General features: G+C 44.5%; 1 protein-coding gene across 1 annotated transcript in view; it reads right to left on the bottom strand.

The window, feature by feature from the left end:
• Nucleotides 1-25,364, bottom strand: part of BRWD3 (bromodomain and WD repeat domain containing 3) — a 91,193-nt gene that overhangs the window by 60,366 nt on the left and 5,463 nt on the right. The window contains exons 5-9 of the mRNA XM_056858967.1: nt 4,754-4,904; nt 4,209-4,307; nt 2,585-2,745; nt 1,118-1,339; nt 413-513 (exon numbers count right to left, since the gene is read on the bottom strand). Of these exons, the coding sequence (XP_056714945.1) occupies nt 413-513; nt 1,118-1,339; nt 2,585-2,745; nt 4,209-4,307; nt 4,754-4,904 (734 nt within the window). The remainder of the gene's footprint in view (nt 1-412; nt 514-1,117; nt 1,340-2,584; nt 2,746-4,208; nt 4,308-4,753; nt 4,905-25,364) is intronic.

Genomic DNA, 25,364 nt, shown 5'->3' on the forward strand with positions numbered 1-25,364 from the left:
CCGCGGGAGAGGGCGGATCTCCAGTCTTAGATCCTTCTGAGCTAGAGATCTGCCAGGACCCACGAAGGGCCAGACCAAATGATTTCGCGGGCCTTATTTGGCCCCCGGGCCTGACATTCCCCACCCCCTGAAGAATAAATCCTTCTCCGTATAATTCTTCATTGGAGACAACGGTTATTACAGTGCCACTGATCCATGTTCCCCAACCAAAATCTTAAAATTTAAGAAAAAACGGGAGAGAATATGGTCTTATTGGCTGCCCACTCAAAAATTAACATATGTAAGGCCTTCTTCCTCTTCCAAGCTTAGCCCGTTCATATCTTTGTTTCAGGCACTGCAGCACTCAACAAGTCATTAAAATAGGTTGACCTAAGAAGGGGGATGAATGTAGCATTGGCAAGAAGGTACCTACTTAAATTTCATGGTGTTCAAATGCCATTCCCAGAAGCAGATAGTTCCATCAGCACCAGTAGAAGTGAGGTATCGAGTTGTTCCTTTTCTGGCTGGAGAAAACTAAAAAATTAAAAACAGGTCCTTGTAAGTAGGCCATGTGATTTCCCTCCAACTTTCATAAAACATAACCCCCGCCACCCTGCTGTGGATTTGCCACATGGTCAGCGATCAAGCATGGCCTGTCCTGGATGGCTTCTGGATGTGATAAAAAGCACAGCTGGATGTGTATGGTTCATTGAAAGGAGTTTGCAATCACTAGTTTTCCAAGAGATGGATCAAGCAAGTGAGCACACAGAAGTAGTTCTGTACCTCGTTGCTAATCAGCTACAAAACCCAACAGGAAAGCCAGATGCCTGCCAGAGTGGTGTAGTGGTTAAGAGCAGTGGGTTTGGAGCAGTGGATTCTGATCTGGAGAACCGGGTTTGATTCCCACTCCTCCACAAGAGCGGTGTGGCTAATCTGGTGAACTGGATTTGTTTCCCCATTCCTACACACAACGCCAGCTAGGTGACCTTGGGCTAGTCACAGCTCTCTCAGCCTCACCTACCTCACAGGGTGTCTGTTGTGGGGAGGGGAAAGGGAGGTGATTGTAAGCCGGTTTGAGTCTTCCTTAAGTGACAGAGAAAGTTGGCATATAAAAACCAACTCTTCTTCTTCTTCTTACCTGTATGGAAGTAATGGAAGCTGAGTGGCCCAGCAGCACGGCGACAGGTGCGCAGGTTCGCAGACACCAGACTCGGACTACCTTGTCACAGCTGCCTGCAGCAAGGAGCGTGTTTTCATAGCTGACAGCCATGTCAGAGATTTCAGCCGAATGGCCTCGGAGTGTTGAGAGCAGACGCCCATCATCAGTAGCCCAGATTTTCACCAAGCAATCGTCGGAGCCCTAAAGATTCATTAAAAAAAAACCCCAATCCAAGGTGTAAACAAGGTGAGCGCCATTGTGGTGTAGTGGTTAGCAGCAGCGGACTCTAAACTAGAGAACTGGGGCTGATTCCCCACTCCTCCACATGAGTGGTGGACTCTAATCTGGTGGACCCGGTTGGTATCCTCACTCCTACACACGAAGCCTGCAGGGTGACCTTGGGCCAGTTACAGTTCTCTTAGAGCTCTCTCAGCCCCACCTACCTCACAGGTGCTGGTGTGGGGAGAGGAAGGGAAGGAGATTGTAAGCCATCTTGAGTCTCCTTAATGGTAGAAAAAATCCAGGTATAAAAACCAACTTGTCTTCTTCTAACAAGCAGAAGCGTCGCCATTTTCACTTTTGGCATGCAGATACGCAGGGTACACTTATGGCAATTTTATCTACCCTTCCTCTAAGAAGCTCAGAGCCAACATATGTGGTTTTCTTCTACGTTATACCCTGGTATTCCGGCTGACAGTATGTATAGTGGTTAGAGTTTCAGATTTGGATCTGGGAGACCTAGGTTCAAATCCACACTCTGCCATGGAAGCTAGCTGGGTAATCTCACGCCACTCACACAAAGAGAGCAGAATGATTTAAGCCACTTTGAGTCCCCATTGGGTATAAATGACAGAAGAAAATGAATTGCAGCATGCACAGCCATTGGGGAAGGGGCATGGCTCCGTGGTAGAGCATCTGTTTGGCATGCAGAAGGTCCCAGGTTCAACCCCGGCACCCCCAGTTAAAGGGACTAGGCAAGTAGGTGATGTGAAAGACCTCTGCCTGAGAAGCCTGAGAGCCGCTGCCAGTCTGTGTAGACAATACTGACTTTGATGGACCAGGGTCTGATTCAGTATAAGGCAGCTTCATGTGTTAGTTTAAAACACAGGAGTGAATCTGGACAGAGAGTACTGGCAGCTTCTATAGTATACCTTGAAATATAATTTGAAAGGGTATGCCAGAAAAATCAGAAATAAGACATTAACAGTGCAGTCCTAAACAGCTGCGTTTCCAAGCACAGTAATTTCAATGGACATAGAAGAGTGTAACTGTGTTTACAATGCCCATAAATGTCCCTTTTGGAAAAAAAGTGGGAATTCTAGAGAAGTGACTCTAAAATTATATAAAACTCTTATATTGTCTCCTTGAAGGGCACATTCCTTTTTCTTTTTCCCTAGTAGGAAATACAGTTGTGGCATTCCAAGAGCAAAACCCAAGCCAACTCACTGTGAAAATTCGCTGCCCGCTCCGATCAAATGCGACACAATACACAGACGACAAGTGTCCCAGAATCCTCTTGTGCATCTTGATGTGCTGGTAGAAGGATGTTGGGAACAAGTGCCCAAAACGCCCGTATCCAGTTACATGCCTGGCACATATTATATTTACTAGAAGGGGGGGAAACACACACAGTTATCCTTATGAATTTGACTGACTTGACCCCAGCCCACATTAACAGCTTGATCCTTTCTGCCACTGCAGTTGCTGTGACTGAAGCAGAGGCCTACCTGGCAGCAGCTTCATATTCAAAGATACAATGAGTAGCAAGTAGGTCAAACGTACAGGAGAAAATATACTCCCCTTCGTTCCCCTCCTCACTTACTTTGTGGAGGGTTTGTTATTCTCAGGAGCTTGCTCTGCTAGGGGCCATCCTATTTGTATTTTAATCTTTTTTATTGTTTCTGTTTTAAAATGTATTTGATTTATTGTTAACCTGCCTCGAGCCCGCTGTAGTGTGGGAGGGGCGGGATATGAATCTAAAATAGAAATAGAAATAATTAAATCTACTAAAGTGTACCTGAAATGGTGGTGGTGGTGGGAAGTGCCGTCAGGTCGCAGCTGTCATATGGTGACCCCATAGGGTTTTCAAGGCAAGAGAAGTTCGGAGGTGGTTTGCCATAGCCTGCCTCTGTGTACCAACCCGGGATTTCCTTGGCGGCCTCTTATTCAAATACAAACTAAATACTAATCGACCCTGCTTAGCTTCCAAGATCTTGGCCATAGTTTGCTTTGAAGAGTGCCTTAATTATTTTTAAACCATTACTTATTTTCTCCATTTTTGGCTCCCTGGAGTCATAAAGTATTTCCCACTCTTTTCATATGGTCTTTAGGTGTCTGCTCATCACACACATGTTCCTTGGGGCACTGAAGAGTGGTTCAACCAGACACAGCATAGCTGAGTTGCATGGAGAGATTATTCAATCAATTATTCAACTTGAGACTAAGCTTAATGCCATATTTGTCATCGGAAAAATATTTGCAGTGAAGACAAGCAACCCTGGGGGATAAGAGACCAGCCATGCTCCAGGGGACTGAGCTCCACGACTTTTGGGGGGATTTCCAACTTTATCAAGGACAGGAACACAGAGGGGGAAATAATAACTACCCCCCCCCCATTTCAGTGTTCTTCAGTGACTGAAGTCTTTGGGCGAAAACGCATGGTCACTTGAGCCTCCTTTCTTCCCTGTTCCAGCCAGGATTCAGCACGTGCGTTCGATCCTGGCTAAATCCTGGCTGGGACAGGGAAGAAAGGAGGCTCAAGCGACCGTGCGTTTTCGCCCTTTGATTAGTTTCCAGCTAGGGTTGCCAGGTCCCTCTTCGCCATTGGTGGGAGGTTTTGGGGTGGAGCCTGGGGAGGGTGGGGTTTGGGGAGGGGAGGGACTTCAATGCCATAGAGTCCAATTGCCAAAGCGGCCATTTTTTCCAGGTGAACTGATCTCTATTGGCTGGAGATCAGTTGTAATAGCAGGAGACCTCCAGCTAGTACCTGGAGGTTGGCAACCCTATTTCCAGCTTAGATTGTTGATACATCGATGCATACACTTTGGATTTTCAGCAAGTTTTCCCTTACCTGCATTTGGTGGTTTCCCGTAGTTCACCGGTAGTTCGGGAGGCCGGCCTCTGTGCAGAGCAGCAAACGCCGAACCCTTCCATGCCGTGTGTCTACAGTCTATGGGAACAAGATTCATAGTTGGTTACAAGCCTGAGCTGCAGACCTGGGCTCTGTCACCAAGCCTGGCTTTGCTTGCCAAAAGCATAAACTCCAAGAACTGTAAACACCAGCTCTTTCTCACCCACAGCTTCCCAATTTGCCAAGAACCTTTGGATAGTCCAAAAGCAAGAAATGAAACACCTGAGCTCGTAATGTGAAACATTTTTTTCAAAGACTGTCTCGGCAATGAAAGCGAATATGTGTTTCACAGCAACAACAGCAATGGAGTTTGAACCCACTTATATTTAAGTGATGATTTTATCTTAAATTACTTGATTTATGCTTTTTTATATCATGTAATATTTTGAAGGCCACCTTATAACAGCCTGAATAAGGCGGGATGTTGATCTTAAAACTGAATAAAAAGAAAAGTTTGGCTTTTAATATTATGACATGCATCTCACCTTTGGCAGCCCTTAGCAAGGACTGCCGCCCCACACCCAGTAAAGTCTGCACCCCAAGAACGCTCTGTGGGATCTCCTTCTCCAACAACGGTCCGATCCGCTCACAGATTTTGAGAAGGTAGTCCGGAGGGATGTGCACATTAGCTGCCACCTGAATTTCAAACACAGAGAGGCGCTCGGTAAACCTTCCCTTTGTTTTATTTATTTCCTCTACATTCTAGTGCTTTTCATTTATTTCTTATATTTCTCTCCTACACTCCCTCCCATCTGAAACTCAAGGTGGTAGACATAAGGCTCCCAAGCAATCTCGCATCCCAGGCACTGACTAGCCTCAGGCCTGCATAGCTTCAGCCAAGGTGTTCTTTCAGACTATATCCTCAAACTCAGGATATGAAAAGCAAGTAAAAAAGAAAAGCTTCACCTTCATTTAACTAGCTGCAAAACTGGAAAAAGAGCCCTCTAGTACAGAAAGAGCTTCAAAATACCCAACATTAAAAGCTAAAGAAAAATTTAAAAATCTGCTTTAGCAGTGATGTCATGTGCATTTTTCTCCTCCCGCACAATCATACTGGAACTACTTTCTAAGAACGTAAGAAGAGCCCTGTTGGATCAGACCAGCAGAGAATCTTGTCCAGCATCTTGACATACAAAGTGACAACCAGTTACTCTGGAGGGCCAACAACAGGGCCGAGGCCTTCCCCCAATGCTGCCCTTAATCCCGATGGGTAGTAGCCACTGACAGACCTATCCTCCATGAATTTAATTCCCTCTTAAAGCCATCTACCGTATAAACTTGCGTATAAGCCGAGTTTTTCAGCCCAAAAAAAGGGCTGAAAAAGCCGAACTCGGCTTATACACGGGTCAATACGGTAGGGGAGGGGGGAGGAGGGAGGAGGCAGGGGGGAACTTACCGCCATCACCGCCGCCGCGCCCGGGAGCCTTCCTCCGGCCGGCAGGGGCCTGGAGGGGCCAGCAGGAGGCCCCTGCCGGCCGCGCCGCAGCCGCCCACGTGCCCGGGCGCATTCTTTTAGCCGGCAGGGACCTTCCTGGGCCGGCAGGAGGCCCCTGCCGGCCGCTCTTCTCCTGCCGGCAGGGGCCTTCCTGGGCTGGCAGGAGGCCCCTGCTGGCCGCGCCGCCGCCACCCACGCGCCCAGGCGCCTTCCTCCGGCCGGCAGGAGCCTGGAGGGGCCTCCTGCTGGCCCAGGAAGGCCGCGCCGCCGCCGATTCGCCGCATCTCCCGGTAAGTAGGGGGTTCAGGGGCTCTTCTCCCCCTCCCCCCCTTGGATGGCACTAGGGTCGGGGTGGGTCGGGAGGGCCCGGGAGGCCGGCGGGAGGGCGACCTGGGGCAGGGGCCCTGCGCTCTAAAATGGCGGCCGCCATTTTAGAGCGCAGCATTGCCGGTAAAGGGAATTTCTTATTGACCTTCGGCTTATACGCGGGTCAATAAGAAATTCCCTTTTCTGGCCTCAAATTTGGGGGGTCGGCTTATACTCGGGTCGGCTTACACCCGAGTATATACGGTATACTCATGGCCAACACTATGTCCACTAGCAGTGAACTCCACACATTAATTACTTGTCAAGTAATGTCTTTTCCTCTGTGCCCGTAATTTCATCCAGTGCCCCGAAGTTGTAGTATGGGAGAAAGAGAAAAGCTCCCTCTACCCAACTTGTCCACCCCATACATAATTATATAAACCTCTATGCCCCCACAACAACTGGTTTTTTCCCTACACTAAATAGTCCCAGACTCTTCTGCCTTTCCTCATAGTTAAGGTGCTCCTTCATCATGTTTTTGAGATACAGAGACCAGAACTGCAAATGAGGCCATACTGTTGCTCTATACTAGGACATTACAATATTGGCTATTTTCAATTCCTTAATCCTCAGCACAGAGTAATTAGTCTTTTTCACTGCTGCCACACACTGAGTTGACATTATTATCAAACTACTCATTATACCCCAAGATCTCTTTCCTTCACCATCTCGGCCAGTTTGGCCCCCATCAACACAGAAGTAAAATTAGGATTTTCTGGACCAGCGGGCATTGCTTTACACTTTCCTACCTTCTGCTCTCAATGTGCAACCTAGTTCACAGAGCTATAATTTGGGGTAAATAAATCACCTCAATTCAGAAGCCTCGAGAACCACAACACAACTCCCTTCCCTTCTACTTCCCACAACAGACACCTTGTGAGGTAGATAGGGCTGAGAGAGTTCAGAGAAAACTGTGACTAGCCCAAGATCACCCAGCAGGTTTCATGTGTAGGAGTGGGGAAACCAACCTGGTTCACCAGATTAGAGTCTGCCACTCATATGGAGGAGTGGGGAATCAAACCTGTTTCTCCAGATTAGAATCTGCTGCTCATGTGTAGAAGTGGGGAAACCAATCCGGTTCTCCAGATTAGAGTCTGTCGCCCATGTGGAGGAGTGGGGAATCAAACCCGGTTCTCTAGATTAGTGTCTGCCGCTCATGTGGAGGAGCAGGGAATCAAACCCGGTTCTCCAGATTAGAGTCCGCCGCTCATGTGGAGGAGCAGGGAATCAAACCCGGTTCTCCAGATTAGAGTCCGCAAACAGTCAATGACCAGCACAAGTAAAACGGAATCAAACCCAGTTCTCCAGATTAGAGTCTGCCGCTCATGTGGAGGAGCAGGGAATCTAACCCGGTTCTCCAGATTAGAGTCCGCTACCCATGAGTAGGAGTGGGGAAACCAACCCGGTTCACCAGCTTAGAGTCTACTGCTCTTAATCACTACACCACACTTCCCTATGCTCTACTTAAGGTAAGGGGAAATCTTTGGCGGGCAGGATATGCATCAGTTTCCACAAGCAATCATTGGGTTTGAGCAAAATACTGTAAAGCACTGACATTATTAGCAGTGGGAGCAAAGGAGCTAATTTTCTTCCTTCTTTGCACCCAGGGAAGGAGAACACCGGTCCTTCCTTTTCCATTTCATTTTCTCTTTGTACCTGGGCCTCATGGGGCATACTTAAAACAGCCCTGTTCAATATTTTACATGTGTACGAACATGCAGTGTATAAAAGCAACAAATTTGTATTGAACAGGTATGTTTGCCAGGTAGTAACAGGGGAAAAAGCCTCGAGAAGAGGCTCAAAACTATTTGGATTAGGTGGGAGGGACAGGTACCGGTAGTTTTAATCCATGGATTTCCCAAGCACTTAACTTGTCATTATTGTTAAAATGTTCCAGTAAAAACAAAACCTAAAACTTTAACAAGGAGTGGAAAAAAGGCTCAGTTCCTATGGTGCTGTAAATGGCAGTCCGGATGTTAAGAAGAAGATAAAGCATTGGTTTTTATATGTTGACATTTTCCACCACTTAAGGAAGAATCAAACTAGCTTACAATCACCTTCCCTTTCCCTCCCCACAACAGACACCCTGTGAGGTAGATGAGGCTGAGAGAGCTCTTAAGAGAGCTGTGACTAGCCCAAGGTCACCCAGCTGGCTTCATGTGCAGGAGTGGGGAAACCAACCCGGTTCACCAGATTAGTGTCCGCCACTCATGTGGAGGAGAGGGGGATCAAACCCAGCTCTCCAGATTAGAGTCCACCACTCCAAACCACCACTCTTAATCACTACACCACACCAGTTTTCAACAACAAAAATTTAAGTCTCCCATTCCAGAACATGTCTATGATTCATTTCACACATATCAACCAAGGTTTGTGTCATCCACAATTTGAATCCAAACTAAAGTTCAAAAATGTAGGGGATCAGCCATGGCTCAGTGGCTTTGCATGCAGAAGGTCCCAAGTTCAACCCCTGGCATCGCCAGTTAAGAGCATCAGGTAGCCACAACAAAAAAGGCCTGGCTGATGCCAGCCAGGCCACCCTGGGTGGTGAAATGGCCAGCAGATGGCTACCTAAAGACCACAGTTTGCATACCTTGGGACCACCACTCTCTCTCAGCCTAATCTATTTCACAGGGTTGTGGTGAGGATAAATGGAAGGAGGGAAGACCTCTGTTGCAAACTGCTTTGGGTCCATATTGGGGAGAAAAGTGGGTATAAAGAGAGACGGAACACATGCCCTCTCTCCCAAATCATCTCCTCAGCACCATTACTCTTTCCCTCCCCTCCAACTTTAAGAAGTGTTCAGCGTTATATCAGCATCAATGTTAATGCTAACCAGAATTTTAACTAGACATAGAAGCTAAAACGACTCAACTGAGGCTATCATACTTTGGTCGTATAATGAGAAGACAAGAATCACTGGAAGAGACAATCATACTAGGAAAAGTTGAAGGCAGCAGGAAAAGAGGAAGACCCAACATGAGATGGACTGACTCTAAAGGAAGCCGTAGCCCTCAGTTTGCAAGACCTGAGCAAGGCTGGTAACGATTGGTCGTTTTGGAGGACATTGATGCATGGGGTCACTGTGAGTCGGAAGCAACTTGACAGCACTTAACAGAAACATATTTGCACGTTATTTTTGTTTTGTTTTCTCTTTACTAATTCTACGAACCACTGTCATAATTTCAGTGGATACAGAATGCAGCTACTCCATGATCAGAGAGAGTAGACCTCTGGATCTCAGCACTAGGAGGCAGTATTGGGGGTGGGTCTCGGTCTCCATAATGTGTTGTTGGTCCTCTGGAATATCTGGCTGCCCGTGACACAGGATGATGGATGAGATGGACCAGCTGTCTGATCCAGCAAGTCTTTTCTTACATACTTCAAAATTGCTTTTTATCTACCTCGGCTTCAGCAAGTTCCATTCCTATTCCAACTAAGATAGCCAAAGAGATGGAAAATATAATTATTGTCTACCAGTAATCACGAGCTTTATAGTCCTCTGTTCTTATACCAAGGTATGCAGAGCAGATGCAAAACGAGAAAACGAAACACAGATAATTCTTGAGATCTGGTTTACCTAGGTCTGCTTCACATGCAAATGTTTTTTTAATTTTAAATATTATCTATTTAATAGATTTTTTCTACCTTCAAGGCAATCTACAAACAGCAATAAAAACCTTAAATAAAATTAACAAACCTCTAACATCCTTATGCTGTCATGTGGAATAACAACATTAAAAACAACAATATCCTCCAAAAGCAGGATCTCAGCAGGTTTCCCACAACTGTTCAACTAAAAGCCAATTTAAAAAAGGAACATCTTGCATTCCCTACCAAAATGAGAACCAGCTCTCCTCTGCAAGACAATTCCAGAGATTCTCACTTTGCCCCCCTTTGACTTCACATAGTAGAAACGTGGTGGTGGATCTTAATTGCTGAGTGGGATCGTATAAGGAGAGGAGGTGCCAGGGCTGTGACAGACACGTTTAACACTAGCATGTTTGAAAACTAACTGGTGCAACAGATAACTTATGCTAACTCGCCCAGACAAAAGGTGAGTGGCTGCATTCTGCACTAATTGACGTTTCCGAGTTATCAACAAAGGCAAAGTTTGCCTTTGTAAACTACAAAGTTATCTCCATAAAGCAAATTACAGTGGCTAGGCCTGGAAGTTACCAAAGCATGGTTCAGCATGGCAGGGCCAGATATATCCATCAGGGACTAAAGTCTAAGAACAAAGGCACAAGTGAAAAGGTACTCCTGGTCACCAACCTGCTTCTATCACATTTTTATCCTGCCCTTTCTACAAGGAGCTCTGGGCACTGAACACGGCCCTCCTCTCTTCCATTAAATCTTAGCGGCAAACTTTGGAGGTAGATTATTAGAGTGAGAAAAAGCTACTGGCCCAAGTTCCCCTAGACAGCTTCATGGCAGGGTTTGAACCCATGATCCCCAGTCCTACTCTAAAACTTAAACTGTTTAAATCCTGCATTTTCTTCCCAATGGAAAGCCACAGTGGCCTACATCCTTACCCTCTACTCCATTTTATCCTTAAGCTAAGAGTGTGCGACTAGCCCAAGGTCACCCAGCAAGCTTCCATGGCGGAATGGGGGTTTGAACCTGAGTTTCCCAGGTCCTAGTCCAACACAGTCACCACTACTGCACACTGGCTCTTCCCATATCACTGTTCCTGTTGGTAGGGAGCTATTCCTGTTAGCAGTAGAGGATAGAACTCGCAATAATGGGTTTAAATTGCAGGCAGTCTCTGTCTTGTCTGTCTTTATGTACAGTCAGCAGGTTACAGGGATCAATTCAAGATAGTGGTTCTCATACACCAGGGGTGGGGAATGTCAGGCCAGGGGGCCGTTTAAGGCCCACGGAATCATTTGGTCTGGCCCTTCGTGGGTCCTGGCAGATCTCTAGCTCAGAAGGATCTAAGACTGTCTCACAAGACCAGAAAACATAAGTGGCAGATAGACGGCCATGAGATCGACCAAGTCAAGATGTTTAGATACCTTGGCATAACATTTCAAGCCTCTGGCTCATGGTCAGCTCAGCTGTCCCAAGTGTCTGAGACATCCCAGAGGACTGCCATGGCAACTTTGAGATTCTCCCTTACTAAAGGGGGTGCCCATATACCTTCTGCCATGAAAGTCTTCCAGGGGAAAGTGATCCCTCAACTCATGTTTGGGTCGCAGATATGCCTCTATAACAGTTTTCACAAATTAGAAGTAGTCCAGTCAAAATTTCTCAGATCCTTATTCAGTGTCCCTCAATGTATTTCAAATGCACTGATTAGACTGGAAGCCGGGATGGTACCATTAGAAACACGAGCCTGGTACCATTCCATTTCTTATTGGTTAAAGATTAAATTGTCCTCATCTGGTTTAACTCCCCTAATCTTTGCAGATAATTTCTCCTCAAGATGGATTAATCTAATCGAGGATAAACTCCAACATTTAGGTTTATCAAGTACAACTCTTCTAAATCTTGGCTATCAAGGAGCAAAAGCAATAGTCAAACAGAGGCTTTGGGACATTGCCCTTCAAGATGACACATCAAGGGCTTACTCGGTCCCAGTAGTGGAGAACCGTAAAAAAATTTTGGCCCCTCCAAATTATCTCAATACCTTAGAACACCCCAAACACCGGAGAGCCTTCACCTTAGCACGTTTTAATGCCCTTCCATCTGCTCTTCTTGACGGGAGGTATGCCAGCCTCCCTTACGAATTCCGCCTCTGTCCATGCCAATCTGGAATGGTGGAAACTGTTGAACATGTGCTATTACACTGCCCATTTTATCAAGACATACGCAAAATGCTCATTGATCCAATTTTGTCTAGCTTCCCAGATAGAGACAGAGTTCGCTATACCACTCTATTATTAGAAGATTCTGTTAAAGATATTACCTATCAGGTTGCGAGATTCTGTGCTAGGGCATGTGCAATAAGGCAGAAGAAGCTGCTAAAATGATTTTTATGTTAAATAGACTATTTTACCAAATATCAGACATTCTGTTTTAATTATTATATCTCTTTTTGTATAAACTGGTCTTTGACCATAATAAATAAATGATGATGATGATGATGATCTAAGACTGGTGATCCGACCCCTCCTGCGGACAGGAATAGTCTCTATTCAAGGCAGATGTGAGTTTTGTTTTGCTGAGAAAAGGAACCTTTTTCCCCCTTGCAGAAGAGTTGTTAAGCTGTGGAGCTGCTAGGACCGCCCAAGAAACTGTGTTAACTCTTTCCCACCCAGGCCATGGAGAAACATATTCCCTCTGTACTACTAGAGGGCTGGAGGTGGAAGTGGCAACAATGGAGGGGCTAAAGGGGGCAGGGCCAAAATGCATGGGGGTGGGAGTTCTTAGCCAGTGTGTCCTCATTTCACCCCTGCAGGCGGAGGTAGCAGGAGCCAGCTGTAGAATCTGGCCCCAACCATGAGGAGCAGGAGCAACTCCGGCATGCGGCTGGACGGCTATGCCCGGCTGGTGCAACAGACCATCCTGTGCCATTAGGTGGGTGAGCGCGCCACTAGTTGGATGCCTGCTTGCTGGCCCGTGCGCGGGTGGGGGGGATCATCTGGGGCAGCTGCCTGCTTGGGGCTTGGTCGGCTAATTTTTAAGTTGATAATTTTGTATGGCCCACGAATGATGTTAGAAATATCCAAAAGGCCCTTGGTGGAAAAAAGGTTCCCCATCCCGTCATACACAGTGCCCTTCATTTTTATTTATTTACTTCATTTATACCCTGCTTTTCTCTCTAATACAGCCCTCCAGCCCTCTTGTTGTACAGAGAGAATACATTTCTCCATGGCCTGGGTGGGAAAGAGTTAACACAGTTTCTTGGGCAGTCCTAGCAGTTCTATAGCTAACAACTCTTTTGCAAGGGGGGAAGGTTCCTTTTTTTAAATTCTTCCATATCTTTTCCATGTAGGAATTCTGTTAGTTTGGCCATCCTCATACAAATCCATAATTTCTCTCTCCAGTCACTAATTGAAGGTTTACTTGCTTCCAAACTTTGGCTATTATAATTCTTGCAGCAGCAAAACTGTATTGACATATGACCCTATCATTTCTGTCCATTTTATCTTGTAGAATCCCCAGTAAACAAAATGCGGGATTCCTTTTTACTCTAATATTAATCAAATTATTAGTTTCTCTTATCACTTTTTTCCAAAAACTTTTAATTTTTTTACATATCCACCATGCATGCATAAAAGTTCCTCTTTCCTTACCACATTTCCAGCATAAATCCATATCTCCTTTTTTTCATTTTACTTATCATCACGGGAGTTATATACCATCTATAAAATATTTTATACAGGTTCTCTCTAATTTAGTTAGTGATTGTAAATTTAAATTCTTTCTTCCATAAGTTTTCCCATATTTCCAGGTCAATATTATATCCTAACTCTTTCATCTATTTCACCATTACTGGTTTAATTCTTTCTTGCTCTAAATTTACTTCAATTAATAATCTATATATCCTACCTATCAGTCCTTTGTTTCCCCTAAATATATTTTCTAAAAAATAATTTTGTATATCTATTTTTAATTTATCTACGTTTTTTTTATTTTTTAATAAAAATTCATTTATAGACCATGATTTATTTCTCTTGTCGCCTATCTTAATTCTAATTGAAACAGCATTATGGTCTGATAATATCTTGGGTAGGATCTCCGGATTTTCAGACAAGTTTATAATTCCTTTAGAAAGCCATAACATATCTATTCTTGAATGAGTGAGATGTCTGGATGAAAAATAAGTATATCCCTTTTTATTACCGTTTACCAATCTCCATATATCAAACATTTCCCATTGATCTATAAGATGATTAAAAATACCAGGTAATTTACCCTCACAATTACTTTTTTTTTCGCGGATCTGTCCAACTTTGGTTTTATCACTCCGTTGAAGTCTCCCATCCAAATCATTTTTTCTTTAGCATATTCAGCTAATATTGATGCCAAATTATTATAAAATATTTTTTGGTTTGTATTAGGAGCATAAATACCCACCAACAATATCTTTTGAAAACCACTTACAATATTTATCAACAGGATCCTCCCATCATTATCTTTATATATAATCTTAGGTTCCAATATCAAAGGAACATACATAGCAATTCCATTAATTTTTTTTCTTTTCATTACATGAGGTAAAAAGTTTACCCAATTTTGATTGTTCCAATCTTATAATATCCTTTGGTAAAATATGAGTTTCCTGTAAACAAAAAAATATTAGCCTTAGATTTTTGTAAATGGTAAAATATCTTCTTCCTTTTGTTGGGAGAATTCAAACCATTAACATTCCATGACAATATTTGTAACATATTAACGTTCAATTAACCCCATGTCATTAATCCTTGTTTAACTCTAACCCCCCTCCCACCCCCCCATTACTGCTTTTAGTATCATTTTTAATAGTTCAGCCATTATCTGACTGTGAGTCCTCCTCAGTTGTTTCTGGTAACTTTGGCCCTCCGCTTGCTTCTGCCACCTTGTCTTCTTCAGGAAGATCTTTGGATGGATGACGTGCTGGTTTAGGAAGATCTCTGTCATATCTTCTTAGAAATTGATCAGCCTTGGTGGTGTCTGTGATCTTGAATCTTTTGGCCTTGAAGAGAAAAGATATGCCTTGTGGAAATTCCCATCTATATTGAATCCCATTGAATCTCAGCCGTTCCACAATTTCTGAAAAATCCTTTCTTTTCCTAAGTAGTCTTCCAGGAATCTCTTTCATTAACCTCACCGGTGTACCTTCTATTGTAAGTGGATTTGAGTAATGTTTATTCAGGATCAGATCTGGTAGCTTTTAGAAAAAAAGTTGGATTAGACCGTCCCTTGGAACATTATTTTTTATTGCATAGGCAGAGTTAATCCTGTAAGCTGTTATAATCATTCCTTCCTCAATTGCTTTATCTTCTTGGAGAAAATCAGCCAGCAATACCTTTAGGAAATTTTTAAAATCTTTCCCTTCAGATTTTTCTTTGAGGCCATGTATACGAATGCAGCTTTCCTTTATTTTTAATTCCAGCATCGCAGTATAGCCGTCACGTTTTTCTTCTCTCTCTTGACTTGCTTCCATTGACATTTCCAAAGTGTCAACCCTTTTTCTGGTATCTTTGTTATCCTGTGAATGTTTCTGGAGTTTGACCTCCATCTTGTCCTGTCGGACTGTCAAAGATGAAATGCTGTCTTTCAGAGCAGAAATGGCGGCCGTATTTTGTCCAATAGCCACTGTGTTTTGAGTCAGTTCTTGTTTTACTGCTGTCACCTCCTGAAGTGTTTTGGTCATCAGTTCATGTAAAGAGTTCAGGGTGACCTCAGGTTTTAGTTTAGGAGTCATCTTTGCAGCCGCAGATATCCCTGTCAGAACTGGTGAAGTGGCTGGTAGGACAGTTATATTGGATGCAGATGCTCTTCTCTAGGATATCAAAGTTTGCTGAATCTGGAGCTGTTTAGGGTCTAATGAGACCTTCCGGGTGTTTTTCTGTATCTTTTTTGTCTTTGTCTCCCATTCCAAAAAGCCTGCGTTGGCTGCAATTTATAATCCACGGGGATGGGGGGGGGGTGGCACTTGTTGCTTAAAACATCAGTTTAAAGTTTACTTAGAAAACTGGAAATCAGACTTAGTTTGTAGTCCAGACCTTAGAGAGCACTTTAGCACAACATCTTCTTTAGTTTGCTGTCTCTTGCCAGCTATTATTCACTGCAAAAGGCTTGGTTAAGATGGTAAAATGGTTGATTAAGCTGGCAAGATTGAATTTCAAGTGCGCCACAGCTGGCAAAAAGCCAAGTTTCGATTTGAAGCACGTTAGAGAGTTACAGGTAAAGTCCAGAGTGCTTTCTCTTTAGAACAATAACTGTCAGACACCTCAGTCGTGTTATTTGTTAGACGTTAATGAAATGAAAAAAGGCACTTGCTGTTTTTAGATCGGGGTCTCCCCGCTGCTCTTCCCGGCTGCCTGAACTGTAATGGCGCCCGCTCCTCAGCTCACCTGTCCGAGCGATCGTCGCTGCTTTCGCAGCAATGGCCGCTCCTAGGACGGGGAGCTCACCGGCGTCCTGTTCAGCATCCCCTCTTGTTCAAGGGGTGCCACTTGCCAGGTGCTGGGGGGGGGGCGGTTTCCCAGCCGCCCAACAGCTTGAAGCCGGCACGCGATTGGTCGCGCGGTCGCAGCGATTCCCCCCCAATCCGGAAGTTCAGAGTCAGCCATTCTTAACCACTACACCAACCTGGCTCTCAGGATAGGGTTATATGTTAGCTTTTTTTTTATGGTGATAGCAACCACCAACACTTTTGTCACAGCTTTAATAAAATTATGAGAATCTATGAAGAGTTTAGGGTTTGGGGCAGAAAAAATTAGAAAATATGATCACTACTGCAATACAAAAACCCAAAGTCTGAAAAATGAGACTGGCTCCTACATAGTTGGGCTGGCTCCTAAAGCTAAAGGGAGAGCATCTTGGTCATCTTCTGGGCATGGAGTAAGGGGAGTGGGGGGGTGGTTGTGAATTTCCTGCATTATGCAGGGGTTGTACTAGATGACCCTGGTGGTCCCTTCCAACTCTTATGATTCTATGAAATGTGTCAAGGCCTGGCTTCTGGTGTATGCAATGCACTTTCCCATCCATTTTCACAATGGCTTGGATCCAGATTAATAGAAAAGGAATGGCGATGACAGAAAGGATCTTTGCCAAGCCTCTCTCCCCTGTAGGACCCTCCCTGGGCTTTTGGGGGGAAACTGTCTCCATGGTCAGGGTAGGGCAGAGCAGCACAAAAGGCAGCTGGGGTTGCAGTATAAGAAGTGGGGGAGGGGGAGATTTCTAGTACTTTCCCTCCTTCATGGCTCTCATGCTGTTTCTCAGGGTTCGTCAAACTTCAAGCGTAACTTGGGGTTAGGGTTGGCAAATTCCAGGTGCCACCTGGAGATCTCCTGGAATTACAACTGCTCTCATGGCAACAGATATCTGTTCCCCTGTAGGAAATGGCTGCTGCAAAGGGTGGACTCTACATCATTATACCCTACTAAAATCTTTCCCCAAGCCCCACCACCCCAGAGCTCCATCCCCAAATCTCCAGGCATATCCTAACCTGGAACTGGCAATCCTGAACAGGTGGCTCCATCCAAGAACAGGTGTAGAAGGTAAAGGTAGTCCCCTGTGCAAGCACCGGCTCATTACCGACCCATGGGGTGACATCACATCCCGATGTTTACTTGGCAGACTAGTTTACGGGGCGGTTTGCCATTGCCTTCCCCAGTCGTCTACTCTTTACCCTAGCAAGCTGGGTACTCATTTGACCAACTTTGGAGGGATGGAAGGCTGAGTCAACCTCAAGCCAGCTACCTGAAACTGACTTCCGTTGGGATCGAACACAGGTCGTGAGCAGAGCTTTTGACTGCACTACTGCAGCTTACCATTCTGTGCCACGGGGCTCCCTAAGAACAGGTGAGGCCCCAACAAATTAGTTCAGAACCAAGTCAATTATCCTTACAGCATTCCACATTTCTCTGAACTAGGACAGTTGGCATTTCCCTGTTCCAGTTTGTGGGCGGGGGAGAGAACAGTGGCTCACTCAAGGCCAGCAGGCAAGATTTAAACCCAGGGACTTTTTGGCTTCAGAACTTATACCGTGTGTTTCACCAGATCTCATTAAGAATCAGGCTAGAAACAAGCACACTAGCCATCTGGCCTATGAGAGTCAAGCCTGCCAAACAAGCACAACTGAAATCCCCTGCCCCAAACCCCAATGTTTGGAAGTGACTTTGAAGCAAAATGACTTTGAAACATTTTTGCCATAAGCTGAACAGATATCTATTAGATCTTTTGCAAGAATTTCCTTAACTTGTTCAACTCCATAGAGATAAATCACAATGGGTAGCTGTGTTAATCTGTCACTAGCAGTAGAAAAGAGTAGGAGTCCATTTTAAAAACTAACAAAATTTCTGGCAGGGTAGGAGCTTTCGGGAGCCACAGTTCACTTCTTCAGATCTGAAGAAGTTAGTCTTTAAGGTGCTACTGCACTCCTACTCTTTTCTACTGTTAAGTGTATGACTCAAACAGCAACAGTTTTGATTGATTCCTTGTTCCAAATAACATTGCAGCAGGACAGCAATTTTAATTGAAGACCGGACAATCACTTTAAAAAGGATTTTGAAAAAAGGGGCCTGAGGACGGTGGGGGGAATCTCCAGTACCGTTCAAAACGTTAAAAAGTCAGATCAGATATCTGTCACAATTTTTCCTGTATCTTACTGAAAAATTTCTCAGGGGTATTTGAACTGATCTGCAAGACCATATGCTTCAGAATCTAGCAGTTTGAGCCATTCTGTTCCTGTGTTCTCTCAAGTCTGACACCTTCCTGAGCTCATAACAATGCCTGTGTTTCAAAGCATTACACCTGAAGAGCTGCCTGACTCAAAAGTCTCTTCCAACTACCTGAATATTCACAACATGTTGTCCTGTATTGCCCTTTTTATGTTGACATTCGGGCCAAATTCCTTAACTCACTCAGATACAGAAGGAAGGCCAGTCTTCCATACCATTGAAGTTGTTCCCTCGCTAAGTAGACTGCCTGGTACTAAGTCTGACTTGTACAAAGATCCTCCCCCCACTAACATACCTTGAACAAGGCAAGAAATTTGCACCTTCACAGATAATTTTTTACAATCTTAATGGAAATGTTACAGGCAACAGCCTAGCAAGGAAGAAAGGAACAGAAAAGTACGTAGGTGTATACAGAACACACTGACTGAAACTGAAATTACCTAAACTCAGAACTAAATTTAACTGAACACGCAGATGGAGGCAAAGCATTTTCCAAAGTCAACAAGGCAACTGTACAACTTGGGCTGTTACCGCACTTTGTATTCCCAGCGATGTATTAAGAGTTTGGAAATGTTATAAAAAACATTGCTTTAAAATGGTTTTTGGATGCCATGGCTAAAAAATGGTTGGAAGACGTCTTCACAGCTAAAGGGGCCAAACAAAGCGTGAACAGTATTTTTTATAACAGTTTCAAACTCTTAATACATCACTGGGAATACATCACTGTTATAAAAAATACTGTTCACACTTTCTATGTATTCCCACCGTTTATTAAGAGTTTGAAACTGTTATAAAAAATATTGTTTGCGCTTTGTTTGGCCCCTTTAGCTGTGAAGACGTCTTCCAACCATTTTTTAGCTGTGGCATCCAAAAACCCTTTTAAAGCGATGTTTTTTATAACATTTCCAAACTCTTGATACATCGCTGGGAATACCTAGTGCGGTAACAGCCTTGCTCGGCATTCCTGTTTTGTTTTCCTGAAGCCTGGCCTAGGTGACCAAAGAAGACAGACTTCAGACAAGTCATCTGTAAATGAAAAGCTACTTGACTCAGGCAAACAGGTGTTAATGGACAAACAGGAAGATTTCTGGGTGTGTCAAGCACTCTTATTATGGATGGGGGTAGAAAAACACAACAAAGCCCCTTTGTCTTGTAAAAACAGCGGTGGGGGCCAGCACTCAACCCTCTCAATAATAAAAAAGGACTGCAGCTGTAATGACTCAGCTGTTTCAATGGTAGCCAATCCTTTGGGCAAGAGAGCTACAAATCCATAGTATTCTTTCGAGGCCAGAAGGAGAAGAGGGAGTATGCAGGCACTCCATCTTGTCTGGGTCCATCCATCTGACAAAGAGGACTCTAGTTCACAGACCTGCTGGAATAAAATCTTGTTACTCTTTAAGGAGCCACAGGGCTCCTCTGTTCGTTTTTGATGCAATGGACTACAGTGATTCTCTGGACTCCTTTCCTTTAGGGATGCCAGGTCCCTCCGGTGGAAGGTTTTGGGGGCAGAGCCTGAGGAGGGTGGGGTTTGGGGAGGGGAAGGACTCCAATGCCACAGAGTCCAATTGCCAAAGTGGCCATTTTCTCCAGGTGAACTGACCTCTATCAGCTGGAGATCAGTTGTAATAGCAGATCTCCAGCTACTATCTGGAGGTTGGCAACCCTACTTTCCTTCCAGTTACCAAATGCCATTCCTGAGGCACAAAGCAACAAGGGAAGCAGGCAGGCATTCTTCCCCTGTGCCTGGATCAAGAAATGACAAACAACTGCTTCCCCAAACATTTATTCTTATATTTTTATTTCTTGATTTTAAAATTGCTGCAAACTGCTTCGGGAGCCAAACTGACGCTGGCTTAAAAGGAGACTAAAATGCAATAAAATATGGTATCTTGCTACTGTAGCGCACGCTATTGCACATTAACAACATCTTGCCACTGCTTCTACATTTTGAAGTGCTTTTTGGGTCCAGTATATTGAGACAGCTACACAGCACAGGAAAGGAGGTAGTGTGGATAGTGCTGGGAGATCTGGGTTCAAATGCTTTGTCTGCCTTGAAGCTAAAGAGCTGACTAGATGGGGAAGGACTGTGGCTCAGTGGCAGAGCATCTGCTTGATGTGCAGAGGGTCCCAGGTTCAATCCCCAGCATCTCCTGTTAAAGGGACTAGGCAAGTAGGTGATGGGAAAGACCTCTGCCTGAGACCCTGGAGAGCTGCTACCAGTCTGAGTAGGCGATACCGACTTAGACGGACCAACAAAAATATTTTCTGGCAGGGTGCGAGCTTTCGTGAGCCACAGCTCACTTCTTCAGATACAGCTAGAATGTGAATCCATCTGTCTTTAATCCTGCCCTCCTCAGGCTTCACCTCCCAAATCTCCAGGTGTTTCCCAAACCGGAGCTGGCAACCCTAAGTTCATGACATCTCCATGCCAAGCTGAAATGTATTCAAGACAAAGACGGAAACCACTCAAAACCGAAGAAAATGATGATACCACAATTTTTCTTGCTATGCCTAAACTAATTTAACTACCTGTGGTAGATAAAGTCTTGGTCTCAATTAAAACCTAAATTCATAACAATAAATTTACTCATCAATCCTTGTTAGCAATTTCATCACAGAATCTTTCCAGAGCTTTTCAAATTTTATACACATACCTAGTCTAGACCTTCATACGATGATAAAACTGGGGTGTATCCAACTAGCCTTTCTCCAACATAAGTGGCTCTTCCTCCAATGGAAGATCCACTTCATTTATTTATATACTTTATTTATACCCCCCTTTTCTCCCAAATGGGAACCCAAAGCAGCACCCTCTCTACCTTTAAGAAGTCTCAAACCGGTTTACAATTGCCTTCCCTTCCTCTCCCCACAACAGATACCTTATGAGGTAGGTGTGGCCGAGAGAGTTCTGGGAGAATTGTGATTGGCCCAAGGTCACCCAGCAAGCTTCATGTAGAGGAGTGGGGAATCAAACCCAGTTCTCCAGATTGGAGTCCACTGCTCTTAACCGCCATGCTAGCTTTCCAAAAATATCAATCCAGGTGAAATACATTTGTGAAATAATAGTTTACCCTCAGACCATTCTCGTAATGTGCTTTGCATTTCCCCCCAATCAAGTCACAGCTGACTCATGGCGACCCCATAGGGTTTTCAAGGCAAGAGACGTTCAGAGGTGATTTGCCATTGCCTGCCTCCACATCATGACCCTGGTATTCCATGGAGGTCACCGATCCAAATACTAGCCAGGATCACGGCTGAGAGTGTGTACACACAAGATCACCCAGCAAGAGAGTTGGATTTGCATACCCAGTATGAATTCAGAAATTACTCTGGAAGGATACATGTATGAGAAAATGTTTGATTCGAACACAAAATTAATGAATATTGATAAAACATAATCCCTACAAAGTGAGTTTTCAGGGAATTCAGGATCAGTCTGGCAAAATGCTGTTATAAAAACTTCAGATCATCAGTCTGTGGGTAATCACACTAACATGTGTATAGCCATCTTTTTATATAAAATACTATATACATTATTTATGTACACACTTTATGTACATGCTTTACAGATTAAATAATGCACGGGGACATGAGCTTTTGTAGGAAACAGCCTACCTCTTCCAAAGATGATATTTGGATACATCTGGATTAACGTAATTCAACAGTTCTCAGACTTTTTGAAGTGGGACATATTTCTGAACTTTACTTCTCAAGATTCACTTGCGCACTAACTTCTTGCTACTTTCTACCTCCAACATAAACTGCAAGTATCTCACAATGAACAAGTTTATATTTTTTTCTAAGAGTTATAAATATATTATATTAACTGAGCAGACTAGATTTTATAGCTGTTTTTCAAATTAGCAGAGGCAAGCCTATATTTCCTACTGAGCCTCAGAGATCCTCCTCTCTCCTGTTCTTCTAGATCAGTGGTGGCAAACCTATAGCACGCGTGCCAGAGGTGGCACTCAGAGCCCTCTCTGTGGGCACGCGCGCCGTCGCTCTAGCACAGAGTTCGCCTGAGTTCGTTCCCCCGGCTGAGGAGGCTGGGGACCAGCGGTGCCTTCCCGGCTCCTCTGGGAAGCGCCGGGCTCCTTCCCAGCGCCTTCTTCGCAGTTGCTGGCTGCACGCTCCTGAAGTGAAGACAATGACGAGCCTTCTGCCGAGGACTGGAAGATGCAGAGCCGGGACAGGGCTGGACCGGGAGTGGGACGCCTGGGCAGCCATCTGTGGCGGGCTGGTTGGTGACTGCAACGCGGGGGATTGGCAGTGAGGGCCGAACGGGGGCCCACCTGGCGTTTGTGCTGGAGCCAAGCCCTTCACTTAGCTCAGGTTTCCACTCTGCTCATTCATGCAACCGAAGGTGCCTCTGAGCGCGTGCAGAGGGCTGTCCCCACCATCAGCCCCCCCCCCGCATAACAGTCTTTTTTCATTCGTATGAAGATAACAGTTGGAAAAAGAACCAAACTGAAGGGGTGGGGGCTATGCTCCAGCTGCTTTCCTTCCCCTGCTCAGCCGCCTATGCAGGGCTGCCAACCTCCAGGTAGTAGCAGGAGAGCTGCTATTTCAGTTCACCTGGAGAAAATGGCAGCTTTGGCAATTGGAATCTATGGCATTGAGGTCCCTCAGGCTCCGCCCCCAAAGCCTCCCACAGGTGGCAAAGAGGGACCTGGCAACCCCTAGCCCCATGTGGACTTCTAGCTGTGTTGGCACTTTGCGATAAATAAGTGGGGTTTGGGTTGCAGTTTGGGCACTCGGTCTCTAAAAGGTTCACCATCACTGTTCTAGATCCTCCTCCTGGCCTCTTCACTAATTTGCGAAAGAGTCTCTTGACTCACCTGGAAGAGTCATGACCCTCAGTGAGAAACCCCCAGTGTAATTGTCTGCTGCACTTACCAATTGGTGCAAAATATGTCAGAGTTCAAGAGCTTGTAAAAGATCAGTACTTAGCGATGGAGAAAAACCATCCTTAAGGGTCAAACCAGGCAAGATCCTGAGATATCATGATGGGATTCCCAGCATGGGTTACTTTTTTTTAAAATAAATAACAGCTACAAGGAACCTCAATTCCATCTATGGCTGTGGCATAGGGAGAGATGAGGATTTTAACTCCAACTTCAACCTGCCCCTCCCTCCAGAACTGCTATTTGCGCCATTGTGGGAAGGAGTTAAAAAGTCACTTCACGCTACAGCCCTCATTCAGAGAACCTCATGGCAGCTGTTTACCAAGAAAAAAAAGGCATTGGAGATCCGATCATGGTTATTTCAATGTCTCCTCTGCTTTGATTCTAAGATTCCCTAATTGCTAACAACACCCATATAGAAGAATGGAGTTGGAAAACGCTAACTGGATCTCTAGCCCTTAGGCCTGCCTTGAGGTAAGGGTTCACATGCCAAGCTTGCAGATAAGGCCACAAACAAACCCACCCAACCTCGAAGCCCATACATATCTACCAACATGTTTCAGAATACTGAGAAAGTCTGGCAACATAGTCATCCAGAATATCTTTGCCAAACGGTGAGCTACAAGGCTGCCCTACAACCCAAGATACCCCTAGCAAATATTTTCTTTAAAAGCTTAGACCACAGTTACATCAAATTCCATGTCCCCAGGGAAACCTGGTGGCTTCCATACTATATGTCGAGAACATGCAAAAATAACAGAATTGGCGCACATATATAGGTCCAGGCCATGAAGTATTTGAAAGGTTAAAAGTAGGCCATTGAACTGAGCCCAGAAACAAGCCAACAATCAATGCAATTGATCCAATATAAGCCTAATATGACTGAACAGTGGGGAGTGGGAAGGGCGAATGAATGATACTTAACAGAGAATTTTTAGCATCCTCACACTACAGTTTCCAGATTCTTTGGAGGGGAAGCCATGTCAATTAAAACCATTATAAGTTTGTAGCAAAAATATATCCTCAAAGGCAACCTCTCCCCAAGGTTATTTAAAAAGTCAAAATCTAAAAGAAATACAAGTATGGGTGACAGTAGCATTATTCTGAATGAGTGACAATAATGGCTCCATGTGCATCCTGGGTGCAGAGAGACGTCAGGATCCATCTCCCATCCATGCCAACATCTAAGTACACAACCAAGGGTCATATTTTTCTTTCCTTACTGAGTGTGTGATCAGTTGTAATTTTCACCAATAGAATTTGTTGTGAGACATATATTCAAACATGGTACCTTCTGCTAAGAAGAGCCCTGCTGGACCAGAACAGTGGTCCATCTACGCCAGCACCCTGTCTCACACCCTGTCTCCAGTTACTCTGGAGGGCTAGCAACATGACATGGAGGCCAAGGCCTTCCCCTGATATTGCCTCCTGGCACCATGTTTTCTGCCTCTGAATGTGGAGGTTCCCTTTAGTCACCATGGCTGATAGCCAAGGATAGAGCTGTCCTCCATGAATGATGTCAACAAAAGTGCACATCAAAGAAGAAACCAGTTTCTAACCTTTCAAAGCAAATTACAAATGTTGCAGCACAATTCCATACTTGACTACACATTTTTTCCTCCTCACATTGTTCTAATTGTATAGGCTTCATTATTTCAGTTTAGCCTTTGTTAGAATTTACGTATTATAGCGGTGTTAAAAAAGCAGGAGTTCAAAAAACAAGCTGGACATTTCTGTATAAAATATCACTATATAACTGAGCAAATTAAAACTTGAAGAAGATGGGATCTTCCCCTATTCACACAGAGGTTTTTAGGACTGTTCCCCCCTGTATCTAATTCTTCTGATTTCAAAAAAAATATATGCAACCATCCTGGAAACAATTACCTCTTTTCTCACAGCACCATAAAATGTGCCGACAAATATCTGTAGCGCATCCCCATGAATTTCCAGAAAGGAAATATTTGTTACAGGGTAAGAACTAAATATAAACCGTGCACCCAGTTGCAGGACAACTTCCAGTCCTTATGGCTTAAGGTAATTTACAACAAAA

Source organism: Euleptes europaea, chromosome 13 (genome assembly GCF_029931775.1).
Source record: "Euleptes europaea isolate rEulEur1 chromosome 13, rEulEur1.hap1, whole genome shotgun sequence".
Classification (NCBI taxonomy): domain Eukaryota; kingdom Metazoa; phylum Chordata; class Lepidosauria; order Squamata; family Sphaerodactylidae; genus Euleptes; species Euleptes europaea.